Below are 14,296 nucleotides of genomic sequence, written 5' to 3'. Positions count from 1 at the left end.
GACGAAATGTCTGGTGGGATCCCTTCCCTAGCCCGCTTCCCAGCCCAGCAGGAGGAACACTCGTACCCACAAAAGGCAGAGTGGCACGGCAGGGTGGCAGCGAGCAGACGAGGGAGGAGGTCAGCTGTGCTTAAGCTGGCGTTGTTGCAAAGAACAGAGATTGCCTGGCACTTTCTGTCTGGCAGGGCTCTGGAGCCAGACTTGCAAACCAAGTAACTGTGGGTGCGCTTGTATTTATGTACTCCTAAGTCTGTCTTACAGGTATCAGTCATGGTGTAAAACTTTAAAGCAGCTCGGTGTTACTGAGCGACCAGAACTGTCAAAAGTGAATGATTTAGACTGTTGATGGTCAGCATGAAGTCTTTCTAAATAGAAGATGGAGGGCATATACTTAGCAATTTCTGAAAAATAAGGTCTAATTCTTTGTTCTCAAATTGACATCTTCTAAACCACCATTTGTGTCTGAAAGTTTTCATTAATGTAATTGGGGTGAATTTTCAAAATGACTTTTACTGATCCATGTTCAATTTTGTATATAAAACATTTTTGCAAATGGCATTTGTATATGCACAGGCCCTAGCAATTAAAACTTCTATAGACATTAGGGCTTTGCAGTGAAGAGCAGTTGTACACTGCTGTTTGCCTGGAGCATGTTTTGGCCTTCTCGCCCACATTTTCTGTGACCTAGCCTGCGGTGTCCCTTATTTCATCCCAGTCAGGTACAGCTTTTGGCTTCCTGGGAAGGTGCCAGTGCAGCCCTCAGCTGAGCAAAGCTTGAACTTTCTTGTCTAATAATTAACTTTTGTAAATTTCCAGATGTCTAGGGTGAGCTCCAGCTTTCTGTATGTTCAGGTAGTTTCATTTATAAGTAGAAGCTCTTTTTACTACAGAAATCTCCAGACCTGTGATCTGCTAAAGATATCATAACGATTTTTCCTCTTGCCTTCACAGGAACTGATATTCAATGGCTAAAACCAGAGGTGACAAGTGGCTGAAATGAATACAACTACTATCCTACAAGAAATTTTGATTAAAAGATCACAGCAGAAGAAGAGGACTTCTCCGTTAAACTACAAAGAGAGGCTTTTTGTACTTACAAAGTCTATGCTAACATATTACGAAGGTCGAGCGGAGGTAGGAGACGCAGATTTATACTATAGACTGCCTTTGTTCCTTTTTGGTTTTGTATACTGTTGGCTTTTTTCCTACCATATATCATACATATCGTATATCTGTCAGGAGTGGATGAGAGCAATGGCCATGAGTGGCAATGAACATGAGCTGCTGTTTCTCTTTTCTCTTATTTATAATACAGATTTACAGAGATGTAGATAACTTATCTGGTAGTCAATGTGAACTGGTTCTTACTTAGAGCAGTAGTACGTAGCCGGATGCCAGGAATAAGATAAAACAGCTTTTATAGCTGGTCATTAAAGCCAATTTCTTTCTCTCTCCAGAGAGATGAAACATCACTGCTATCACAAAGTGGGGAAAAGGTAGAAGAACTTAGTCATAGTTACTTGTGGCCATGTTTACTCTGAAGGCCATTACTTTCACATCTGGGAAGTAACTGAATTCAAACAGGAGAAAGAGCATTTGATAGGAGCAGTGCATTGCAGACCAAGCTCACTAGAGATGAGATCCATTAGAGTGGATCATGTAACCTAGTGACTGAAACGAAGTTGGAAGCAGTTTATTTTTGGCATGACTAACAGCTCATTGCTGTTACCACTTTATGTAAATTCAATTACACCAGAAGTCAATAGTGTAAACTAGGCAAATCCTCAGACCAGCATTTTTCAGATGAACTCCAGACTGTTTCATCAAGATCACCTGCCCCTGGAGTGCCCTGTCATATCTTTCAGTGCAGGGGGGCCAGATTTTCCACTTAACTGAGGCTACTTTACAGATTCACAACGTTGAAAGGGATTAAAATGGCTGCAGTAGGTAGTGGAGCATTCTCTACGCTCTGGGAAGCCATTCAACAAATAAACTTAATGGAGACAACTCTGCAACCTCTGGTGTTGGCTGCCTTACCTCTGAAGGAAGGGGGTACAGGAGAGCTAAGGCTTGCTAAGCATGTTTCTCTGACAGAGCTTGTGCTTGCAGCACGATTGAGCTCACTTACCATGCTTCAAGACCACAGTGGACTATTGTAGTTGCCATTCTCTAAATATAGCTTGGACACAGTCAAGAACTAAGAATGAGACCACAGAATGGTTGAGGTTGGAAGGGACCTCTGGAGGTCATCTGGTCTAACCCCCCTGCTCAAGCAGGGCCATCTAGAGCCAGTTGCCCAGGACCATGTCCAGATAGCTCTGGAAAACCTCCAACTCTGCAACCTCACTGGGCAACCTATGCCAGTGCTCAGTCACCCTTACAGTAAAAAAAGTGTTTTCTGATGTTCAGGAGGAACCTCCTGTGTTTCAGTTTGTGCCCATTGAGTATTGTTCTGTCACCAGACACCACTGAGAAGATCCTGGCTCCATCTTCTTTACACACTCCCTTCAGGCATTTATATGCATTAGTAAGATCTCCCCTGTACATTCTCTTCTCCAGTCTAAACAGTCCCAGCTCTCTCAGCCTTTGCCAACAGGAGGGATGCTCCAGTCCCTTCATCATCTTTGTGGCCCTTTGCTGGACTCTATCTAGTATGTCCATGTCTGTCTTGTTCTAGGAGTCCAGAACTGGACACAGGACTCCAGGTGTGACCTCACCAGTGCTGAGTAGATGGGAAGGATCATCATTCTCAGCTTGCTGGCAATAATTTGTCTAACGCAGACCAGGATACCATTAGCCTTCTTTGTAGCAAGGGCAGATTGCTGTCTCATGTTCAACTTGGTGTCCACCAGGACCCCAGGTCCTTTTCTGCCAAGCTGCTTTCCAGCTGGGCAGCCCCCAGCATATATTGGTGCATGGGGTTGTTCCTCCCCAGGTCCAGGACTTTGCACTTCTCCTTGTTGAAGTTTGTGAGGTTCCTGTCAGCCCATATCTCCAGCCTGTCGAGGTCCCTCTGGACGGCAGCATGACCCTCTGGTGTATCAGCCACTCCTCCCAGTTTGGTGTCATCAGGAAACTTGCTGAGGGTACACTCTGCCCCATCATCCAGGTCATTACTGAAGATGTTGAACCAATTGGACCTGGTATTGACCCCTGAGGTACACCACTAATTACTGGCCTCCAACTAGATTTTGTGCCACTGCTCACCACTGTCCTGGTCTGGCTGTTCAGCCAGTTTTCGATCCACCTTGGAAGGTGAATTTATGTATTTTTACTGACTATGGAGTTAAAACATGTACTTAGTTTAGAAAGCTTTTTTTTTAAAGAATACTCCCCCCCCCCCCCCCCCGAGAATAAATAGGTGGGGGATTAAAAAGCCCTGTAAAACATGTCTTGCATGCTTATCTTGTGCTAGATCACATTCAGGTCAAATAGAAATGTAGCTAACAGGTTTTGCAGGTCTAGTTGTTGCCCTTTAAGAAGGTACCACTTCCAGCTTTCCTCTTCCAGCTCTACCTTCCCCCTGCAGGTGAATGTCCTCTAGCTAAAATACCCTCCAGGAGACTGACTGGTGGATCTGTCTGAGAGGGGGTTTAAACTATCAGTTTTATGTGTAGTGAGATGGAGCAGGAGTGCCCATAGTGCATTCAGCTGTGGAGGCAGTAACTCCTTAAAATGTTCCAGCCTGAGATAAGGACTGTTGGAGTGAAAATATACATTACACCTACGCTAGCCCAGCAGTTTGCTGCTGGAAGGGGCAAGTCCATCTCCTCCCTGCCCTAGCCTTTGCAGTCCTTCCCCATCCACTTGAATTGGTCCTGGCACTTCTTGGAATCCATATACTGCTCTGAAAAAAACTTGCTAGCATCAGCAGAAAGATATTCGAGCTGTTTTTATTTTTGCTGGATTAGTGTTCTGCTGGGTTAGCAAGCTGTATTAGCTTGGTGCAGGATCCAACAAGTGCCAGAGGCGGTGCCAGGTGGTGGAGGAGGACAGGATGTTCCCAGCGTTGACATCAGCAGGTTGTTAGACTGGCTCAGCCGTAAGACACAGCTTTCCAACCTCAAACCCTTTTCATTTTCAGTGTTCCTCCCACTTTAGATTCTTTTAAACATTAATCAGCATTTTATTTTATTTTAACAATATTGTCTGAAAATAATGAGCTCTGATCTTAGAGGGGCACACTGAATATTTTTGTCAGCAATACTTGGTCTCTATTTGGAAAAAAAAATTACTGTGTGACTAAGGTCTCTGTCACAGTGGTAGTTACTCCTTTGTGTCACTGGGCAACTGAAATGGAAAAAGTTTGGGGTTTTTTCAGTTGTTCAGTTGTTTGTGGTTTTTTTTAAGCCAATGATGGTGGCTGTAAATTTGTGTTTACAGTAAGACAGTTGTATATTCTGGCTGAAGTAATTTATATAAAAATTATTAGATACTAAAATAATTCTGGCCCATCTGAATAGTTGGAGGTTTATTGCTGAAATAAATGTGACTACTGTGTATGCTGGTTGAATTTAAAGATATGACAGATAAGAGGATAGGTATGGACTGATCTCATTTCGGGGCTGGCAATATTCAAAGTCCAGATTGGTAAGATAAGCATGGAAATCCCAAGCCAAGAGGATCCCACACCCTCATTTTTATCATGTAACTGCAGTGGTAGCATTCTGCCAAGGGTGGCTGAGTTCTGCTTTAGGCAAGTATATGATTCCCAGTGTGGTCACTGGCCAAACTGAAGTATTTTCTTGTTTTTTCCATTTTAACTTCTGTGGGAATTCAGTAGAGAGAGTTCAAGAAGAACCCAGGGTTTGTGGTCATGTGAATAGTCATACCACTTCTTTTTAAAAACAAGATTAAATTAAATCTCGTTAACCAGATCAGTCAATACTCAAAGTGTGGGCAAGTTGGGATGGTAAATAAGGCAACAGAATTAGATACTTGGTATGTCTGGTGACAGAAGTGGAACATTTAAGACAACGGAAAGCAGTCAACCATAGCAAATGTTGTTCTTGTAAATGCTGCTGAGAGATATAATTGACCTGTTCTATGCAGCTGGTGGTGGTGGGGGGTCACTTGTTCTTTGACCAGAAACTGCACATTATAGGAGCACTCTTATCTATTTTTTTCTGTCCTATGTCTTGACAAAGTGCCATATACCTACTTGGAGCAATAAACAATTATCTCATGACTACTAGCAACAGGGTAAAATCTTGTTTAAACTTGCTTATAACCTGTTTAAGTCTTTTTATACGTGCTTTCAAGCAGCTTGGGCACTCTGTCATGGTACAAAGTGCCTACAGTGAAGCTGGAGCTGCACTGCTGCCATGAGAAGGAAGAATGTAGCTTCTGCACTTAGGAATATTGTTGGACTGTAGGTCATGGAGGAGGTGTGTGAACTATCGATGAAGCGTAACTACAGAATCAGTAAAGAGGCTGAATTTCAAGACTGATTTCAAAGCACAGAAACCTGAGGAAGGAGAGTCCTGGTTTAGGTCACCTGTGCAAAGCTCTACAGTTATGAGTTATGTCATGGGAAACTTATTTTGTGTAGGAAGCCAATAGGACCATGGCTTTTATGGCTTAACTACTTCTGGGCATTATGCTGTTTGGTAAAAAAAAAAAAAGGGGAGATGTATCACCTTAAAGTTGGTTAAAAAGATGGACATTAAAAAGCTTGAAAATAAAGATACCTTTTTTTATTGATACCCAATTGCCTTAAGCATCATGGAGATTAATTTTTAATGTTGTCAGAAAAGAGGAATATTTTGTTTAAGCTGGAGATGGCTTTTGGTTTTCTTTTTTTTGGCATAAATTCTGTGAATTAGTAAGTGTGGAAATGCGCATTGGGGAAATGTGATTATTGCACTATTGTGCAATATTGGACTAACAATAATTACAAGCATATAAAAGGCTGAGTTAATGTTCAAAGTTTCATGAAGCCTTTAATGGTTTATCAGCTGTCATTGTTGGAAGGAGTATTTTCTGTATTTTTTTTTCTTTAATGATGCAAAAGTGGCTGATGACATCTGAATGTGATGGATTCCATTTGTAATGAAGACAAAAACTCACCATAGTAAGAAATAAGTGAATCAGCCTCCAAGCACAGAGTACTGATCATGAATGTATAAAAATAGGGAAGAGGTAAAATATTGTCATGGTTTAACCCCAGCTGGCAACTTTCTTTCTATGAAGAAAACTAACTCTGTCCTGGCCAAAACCAGCACATTCTCCACCCTTTATTCCATACCATTTACATCATGCTCAGGTCCCACACTATCCAATACATCCTCGTTAGCCACAACCACCCCCTTCCCATCCTTTGATACAATACACAGATACCATTCCCTTAGTCTATGGACCACCCCTGTAAAATGTCTTTAAAATGTCCACAAATGCCCACTGAGTTCATTTAGTCCATGGGCTCCATCTGTTATGGTGGTCACTCAGGACAGGAGAGGTGGTGTGTTGCTTGGAGTTACTGGGCACCAAAGCCAGCTCAGTTCAGGTCACTGCTGCACTTGCACTGCTTCTTGTAAGGCTTGTACTCCATTGGTTCAGGTGGTTCCTGCTATAGTAATTCCCATAACATGCAACTCAAATCATGGGTTACAACAATTTAAAGGTATTTCCATTGCAATCTCCACCCCTGGTCTCTTTGGACTAGACCATCGGGTTTAACATTGCAATGAACTCCTCCCCTTGCCCCTGCTCCAGCTTGGACTTATCCACAGACTGCACACCCCTTAGGGGTGTACCTGCTCCAGGTGGAGCCTTATTTATGAGCCACAGCCTCTCCAGGGGTGTACCTTCTGCGGCATGGACTTATCCACAGCCACAGTCACTTTGAGGTGCACCTGTTCCAGTGTGGCCTTCTCCATGGGCCTCAATGCCCTCAGAGATAGACCTGCTCCAGTGTGGCCTTGCCCACAGCCACAGTCCCTTCAGCAGTAAACCTGCTCCAACATGGCCTTACCCACAGCTGCAGTCCCTCCAGGGCTCTACGTGCTCTGTCCTGGGCTTATCCATGGCCACACACTTTGAGGTGCTCCAGCAAGCCCTCACGCACAGCCACAGATGCTTCAAGGTGTACCTGCTGCAGCATGGACTTATCCTTGGGCCACAATCCCTTCAGAGGTATACCTGCTGTGGCACAGACATAACCATGGCCACAGGTGTTTCAAGATGTACCTGCTCTGGCGTGGACTTATCCACAGACACTTTGAGGTGTCCTGCTCCTGTGTGGACTCACCCACAGGTCACAGTCCCTTTGACTCGAGTTCACACTGGAGTTCCAGCCTGTCCAGTACAGCAGCACAGAAACAGCAGCGATGCCCTGGCCATCTGCCAGCCCAGGCACATCGCCATTGCTGTTATCAAAATGTTCCCAGGCACAGCAGAGTAAGGTGATCAGCAGTACAGCAGCACAGCAAGCAGTGAAAGCAAAAAGCAGCCACTAACGAGCACTAGACTCTAATATACAGTAAGGCAAGCAAGCCCCATGGCAAGCAGAGGAGCCTGCCAATTAATAGCTAAACAGCAATAACAGCTATAAATTCAATCTAGCACGTCTTCCTATTCTGAGTATGGAGATGTGCTATAGAACTGAATATGCTACAGTCAGAAAGACTTCGGGTATGTACAATGTTCTCAAATATGCATTGTAGACTTACTGAGCCAGCTTTAAACAAATTTACGTAGACAGTAGTAACTACAGTGGTTTGGAAGTGCAAGGTAGTAGGCATTTTTGCATAAACTGGCCCTTGCTCTTGAGGACTCCTGCACTGTGCTTACTGGTGTCAGCTGGAGTCATCGATTGCAGTGTAACTACTCCAGGTAATCTGGTTGCATAGCAAAGGCACATCGTGTTCTAGTGAGGAAACACTAGCGTGAAATATTTTATTAGGAAATCTCTTCCCAATTTGTGTGGTTTGAAAGCTCAGCATACTACTTCAGGTATGCTTCTGTTCATTTGCCTGAACTATTTTTTTTTAAGAAATAAAAAAAAACTAGTCTGTAGGAAATTAATAAGCAAAGTTAAGCAATTTTGAAATAAACCTGCTTGTCTGAAAATCAAATATTTAATGCAGTAATTAAAAAAAATATATCTAATTTGGAATGTTTTTTTGTATTTTTGACCAGCAAAAATGTAGATAAAGTTTTAGTATGACTTTTTCCAAATCGCTAATTTCATCTTGAAGGGAGTGCAGGTCTGAAATCCAAGGAGGAATTTGTGGAAATAACTTCATATATGCACAGCCCTAGGTACCTCTGGCCATTTTCTGGCAAAAGTGGCCTCATATCTTGCATATTCAACTTAAAGTGCTCTGGAGTTTGTTTTCAAAGGTGTGGTGCATTCACACTTTCAGCTGACTCTGTTTAGAAAATCAAACCTTAGTGTTTATCTAGGAGTCCACCTTATCACTGAAATTGGAAATACTTCAGTAACTATCAGCTGAACAGTTGTAATGGAAAGGAACACCATCTTTTATTCCTCTTGAGTTAGCCAACAGGGCAAACCACAGAGAAATAGCATTCAAGCTACTGCGTCCACCAGAGTGGTCCACCAAGTACTCTTGTTTTATCCTCTTTCTCCTTGTGTGGCAGTAAGTTTTATGAATTCTTTCTCAATGAATGGTCAGAAGATGTCTCTGAACTGGGAGAAGACATTAGGGCAGTCCGATGGCCCTGACTGGAGCAGGCCTACTGCTGCATTACAGAATAGCCATGATAGCAGGTAACATGTTTTAGTTAGCTCATGCTCGCAGAACAGCTCGCTGGAACTAAAAGTGCCACCAGACTAGAGGTTTTTGCTCTAGATGGCGTTTTAGGTGAGGGAAATTCTTTGAGATGAAGGCAAGATAATAAATGTAGGTGTTAAAGTACTTCTCGTCACTGGAGTAGTTGAAAGGAACTGGTTTGTGCAAGTGAGATGTCCTGCTAGTTTGTTGGTTTGAAAAATTTTACACTGATGTTTTGCATGAGTGTGGTGCTTCCACAGAGCTGACATAGATCTGGTCATAATTTTATAAATTGTTATCAATGTGCAGACTGTTAGTATCCTCATATCTATCGGAGTTATCGAATGTTCCTTCTCAGCATGGTATTTCTCTCTCTCTCAGCTTGCTTAGCAGTGATGCTCTTTAGTTTAAAAGTGTGCTGATGTGTGTGATTTGGCTCCTGCCCTCCCACGCACGGCGCGGTATGCTCACATTAAGCTTTCCAGCCCATGGCAACTTGCACTGACCTTGAGTATGAAGCTGAGTATGAGCTTATGAAATTACTTTAAGCTTTAGCATCTTTATTGTTTGTTCGTGCTTGCTGTATGGATTGCAGTTTACAGCAATAAACGGTTTACATTGGATTTTGCGTTTTCAAAAGGTATAGGCTAAATGCTGGTCCCTGTGGTTACCCTGCGTGTGTTTGGGTGAATGGGGGTCTGCGGTGTTAGAGGGAGGACAAAATGGGGGAGAGTCTGTGCTGCAATACCCATTAGCTCTGGGGGGGCTGCACAGAGGATATTGGGGTAGGCACAGCACTTAGCTATTTATTAGTATAGCGAAACCATTTGCTTCTACAGAGAAAGCAAATAATAGCCCCAGAGGGAAAAAAGTCTTATTTAGAAGGATGCTTCTGTGGAGTCAAGGAGAAGGCAGCTTTCAGATGAGCTGATCTTGGGAGGTGCAGAGTGCTCTTGTCTTCACTGGCGGTAGTGGGATTTGCCATCAGGATCAGACTTGTGTGAAAACTGTCTTGCATAAACAGAAGAACTGTTACAACTAACAAAATCCAACCAGGATATAAATGAAAAAACAGAATAAAAACTTGAACGTTTGTGGGGGTTGCTAATTTTGAAAATCTCTTCCTAAGGAAAAAAGGTTCTGCAAGAGTTGTATTTGGTTCTTGTAATTTGAATAGAGAGGAGACAGAAGCTACTGAAATTACCGTGGTGATATTTTAAGGAAGGAAAAATAACTTTAAAAGCTCTGGGGCCCACTCTAAAGCTGCAGGTTTCAGGGTAAAATTGTGTAGCTTAATTGCAACACTAACCTTGTGCAAATACTTCCTTTGGAGCATAATAACATTATAGAGTTCCAAAAAGCTATGCTAGTTACTTTATTTTTTTAACAGAACATTAATGTATATGGATTCTACTGTTGTTTATTCCTATACTGCTTATCCTTTATTATTTTTAACTTAATTACCCTGATTTATATGGTTTCCTTAGTCATTGCATGGGTGATTTAATTCTTTATGTAAATGAAAGCACAATTCAGTATTAAAATGCTTCTGATCACTGATTACTCTTGTTTTTTAATGTAAGATAAATAGCTTCTGAAATGAGTAGATTGGCAGAGCCTTTTTTTGTTCCAAGTCATAGGTAGTAACGATGGAGCTTTCTTAAAATACTTGCAAGTTTGCACAATAACTTTATTCCAGCTAGACCTGGAAGAGAACTGTGAGTTGGCTGCTGTTTCCCCTCTAGGAAACAGAAGTGGATATATACTTCCACATAAATCGTGTAGAAGCCCTTAGCTGTACTTACTGGGGACATACCTTCACAACTGTCTCTCTTAGAGAGGTTGTGGCTTTAAATCGGTTCAGCTGTTACTGTTTAGCAATTTTTAATGGAATTAAACACATTTTTTTCCCAGCATTGTCAGAAAAAGAATGAATCTAAATTTTTAAAGTGCAGTCAGGATAGATAGATAGATAGTTTAAAACACACACACACACACACATATCTGCTTTAAAGAATAATAAAAGAATAATAATAAAAGAGAGAATAATAAAAAATAATAATAAATAATACAATAAAATTAATAAGACTATATAATAATATTTAATTATAAATAATAAATATAACAATTAAATTTATCTAATTATATTTCTAATATAATTATATAATAATAAATATAAAAATATAATAATAAATAATAATAAATAAGTGAGAATAATAATAAAAAGAATAATAATAAAAGAAGAAGAATAAAATTAAAGATGTAACAATTAACTTGTAGCAGTGATTTTCAGCATAAATTATATTGCTGAGGAAGTACAACAATGTGTTTAGAAGTTATCCCAGCTAGAATGATGCCTGTCACATCCATCTGGATAGAGAATATTGTGTTTGTACCTCTTATGAAAAACTAAAGAGTAAAAATACATTATGGAATAGAGAGCTTTTCAAACTTCTTCACAAGATCTATATTTAAATCCTAACTCAGAATATGAGTAGCCACCCTTTCTAATTGTATAATACCTCTATAATGACTACAACCATTGCTTTTACAGGTTAGCAGCATTAGGAAAATAGTTAATTTTAACTTATTTTCTTTGCACTTGATTACACAGAAATCAAGAGAGAGAATTAGCAAGTGACTTGGTAATTGTAGATGACTGACCAATGGATACTCCTCAGGTTATAGTTTGTCAAGCAAACTTACAGGCATCTTTGATATTGCCATACCTGCATTGTGATTCCTATAGCCATACCTGCATTGTCATTCCTATATATAGATCTCTTTGCTCAGCTAGAGTAATGGGATTGTGAGATATCCATCTCTGATGAGAGAGAGCAATGTAGGAAGCTGAGTCTTGCTTCAAGTAAATGCACAGGTGTAAAAATGATATAAGCCATGTTATATTTATATTGATTTAGTTATTTTGTGATGGCTGCTAGTCCCCCACCACAGCACTGAACACTTATAGCAAAAACCCAGTCCTTCTGAGAAGCTGCTTATCAAAGCATAAGATGTGCCAACAAGTGAGTAGAGACATAGTGCAAAGCATTGATGAGACGTTACAGTAACCAGGAAAAGTTTTACCACAGATTAGTTATCTACGCCGCTGTTGTATGGCAGGCTGGGGAAGAGGAGGGTTGAGCTAGGACTGTAGCTAACCACTGCTCAGAGCAAATATAGTAAGGAGGTGGCTTTACTTTAGGAAATTAGGTAGATCAAACAGTAGGAATTAATTGTACAAAATGCAGCTTCACATAAAATTTGTCAGCATTTTGAGCTATTGAGGTCAATGAACGAGAAGACCATGTTCTGCAGCAAAGGCCCCAGAAACCTCATGGGAGGAGGAAAGCAGCTGAGAGAATCTGAGAAGAAAAATCTTACAGAGAGGGTCTGGGATAGATGGTCTACTGGAAAGCAGTAGACGTTGGCATTGGGAACCATGAAGCTGGTTCCTGGTTTGTCTGTTCCCGTTCCCCTCCTCCCCCCAGATTCAGGAAAAATAATTTTTTAAAATAAATTTTTTGCTCATAGGCAGAACTATTGTATTGATGATGGTCTGGAAGACCGCAAATATTGGCTGAAAACCCAAGAGAAGACAGATAACAGTAGGCGCAGCTGGGGAAATTTTAAGCAGATGCAAGTGAAAGCTGTTCAAATCGGAGAAATAATTTAATTCACATATTCATGTGAATGGAGGCAGCTTAACTGATGCACAGGAATACTCACTTGAAAAGAGCAAGTCATAAAGAAACTTGAGTTGTAAAAAGTTGATTATGTTGCAGTAATGATTCCCTGTTCTCTATAACATCTACCAAAAGAAAAGTCTGATATAAAGGAGGATCTACAGTAATTATCTTTCTAGAAGAATTTTGATGTTTATGACATGGAACAAATTAGACATAATTGAAGTTGAAAAGTGTAGGTTGTAGTTGTTGAGACACTGACAAGGCATGGATGAGAATATGTACCTTATGACTAGACAGGAGCCGATGAGTCTTAAAGGTGTTAAGAAGGAGGAGCTGGAAGATAAATGAGATTCTGGAAGACTAGAGAAGGCCTAGTTTTAAAAGAGTGCAGAGGAGAAGCTGAGAAACTAAGCTATGAAGATGATTTCCAGAAAAGTGCTAGGAAAAATCGGGCTTGTTGAAAGTATCTGGAAGATACCAAAATTGCACATCAGCCAACAAAGATTTGACAAGAACAACAATAAAAAAATCTCAGTTATCTATGTTCTTTCTGCCATGGGGTAACAAGTCTCATGGGTAGCAGAGGAGCAGCAGATATCCTGTGATAACCCTTATCCCAGTAAGGGTTTTGGCACTGCCCTATGAGACATTTTCAGATGTCAGCATTAGAAATGACCTATATATAATCCTCTTGTAAATCTGATTGCAGAACACATGGGAAACTGGTACAGTGTTCAGTAGACATCGGTGGCTTGTTTTCAGATTGAAAGACTGTTGTGAATGGAGTGTCCTGTCTTGCATTTCAGTATTTTCACTAGTGATATTGTTGCTGAAATAGAAGCTTGTTGAGTTGTCAGGTGACATAAAACTTAAAGGAGCTGCAAACATTTTGGAAAAAAAGTCTAGAAATCAAAGTGGTATATTGGGATTAGGTACGTGGTGGGTTTGGTTGTTTGTTTTTTTATTCTGTAGAATGTGATTCAGTGTGGACAAGTGCAAAAGGTAAAAGTTTAGGCAGGAATGCTGAAATGTTCAAATACAGAATGGGAATAAGTTGCTAATTCCCATTCCAATGGGAATAAGTAGCTAGGACCTGGGTGACAGGATAGTGAATCATAAGCTGGATATGCATCAATGATACCCTCTTGTTTTGAAAAAGGCAAATGTTACATTAGGATGAATAAACGGGACTGTGAATCCTTACAATCTGAAGATAAGGCATCAGCTGCAGTGCTGCATCTGGTTTGGGGCAATAAGTTTCAAGGATGATGTGGACCTGCCTGTGAGATTCAGGAACAGTGGGAAGGATGAGGTTGCCAAAAGCCTGGACTGTGGTGAAGAGTTGGTGGAGCAGCAAGTGTTTAAAGCTCGGAGATGGACTGGTGATGGACAGGAATCTTCAAAGACAAAAAAAACCCTCAGCTCTGTAGTTGTGGACTCCATCATCCGAACCTTGAAAGAGTAGGTAAAGCAGCTGTGCCTTGGCTAGGTGACCTCTCAGGTCCTGTCCTGGGGCTCTGGTTGCTTACTTGTGATGCCTGTGGACTTGGGCTCCCCTCCCTTCTTTGCTCAAGTTGTCTGAGTCTAGTGTTCAGGTGGCATGAAATCTGTGTTAGAGGGGTGACCGAATGAAAGGTGTCACTTGCCCTGTGGACAGAGCGATGGCCCTGAGAGGGGAGAAAACTGGGCAGAAATGCTACAACTGGGCTGGCCAGACTCAGAGCTCTGTGAGGACTTCACAGAAAACTGGGAAGAGAAGATTTGTCTGAAGAACCTGAAGCTATGTGCTAGTTATTTTGAAAGTTGAAAGGTTGCAGGTGACTTAGAGCCTGATATGGATAGAGGCCTGGCTGATTTATTTTGTGTCCT

The 14,296-nt window shown here is 41.2% G+C and overlaps 1 protein-coding gene across 1 annotated transcript in view; it reads left to right on the top strand.

Moving 5' to 3' along the window:
- Window positions 1-14,296, top strand: part of TEC (tec protein tyrosine kinase) — a 54,287-nt gene that overhangs the window by 18,023 nt on the left and 21,968 nt on the right. Inside the window, exon 2 of the mRNA XM_072861508.1 lies at window positions 952-1,134. Within this exon, the coding sequence (XP_072717609.1) occupies window positions 997-1,134 (138 nt within the window). The 5' untranslated portion in view covers window positions 952-996. The remainder of the gene's footprint in view (window positions 1-951; window positions 1,135-14,296) is intronic.

The sequence above is a fragment of the Ciconia boyciana genome, chromosome 5 (assembly GCF_034638445.1).
Source record: "Ciconia boyciana chromosome 5, ASM3463844v1, whole genome shotgun sequence".
Taxonomy (NCBI): domain Eukaryota; kingdom Metazoa; phylum Chordata; class Aves; order Ciconiiformes; family Ciconiidae; genus Ciconia; species Ciconia boyciana.
This window is presented reverse-complemented; position numbering and strand designations above follow the sequence as displayed.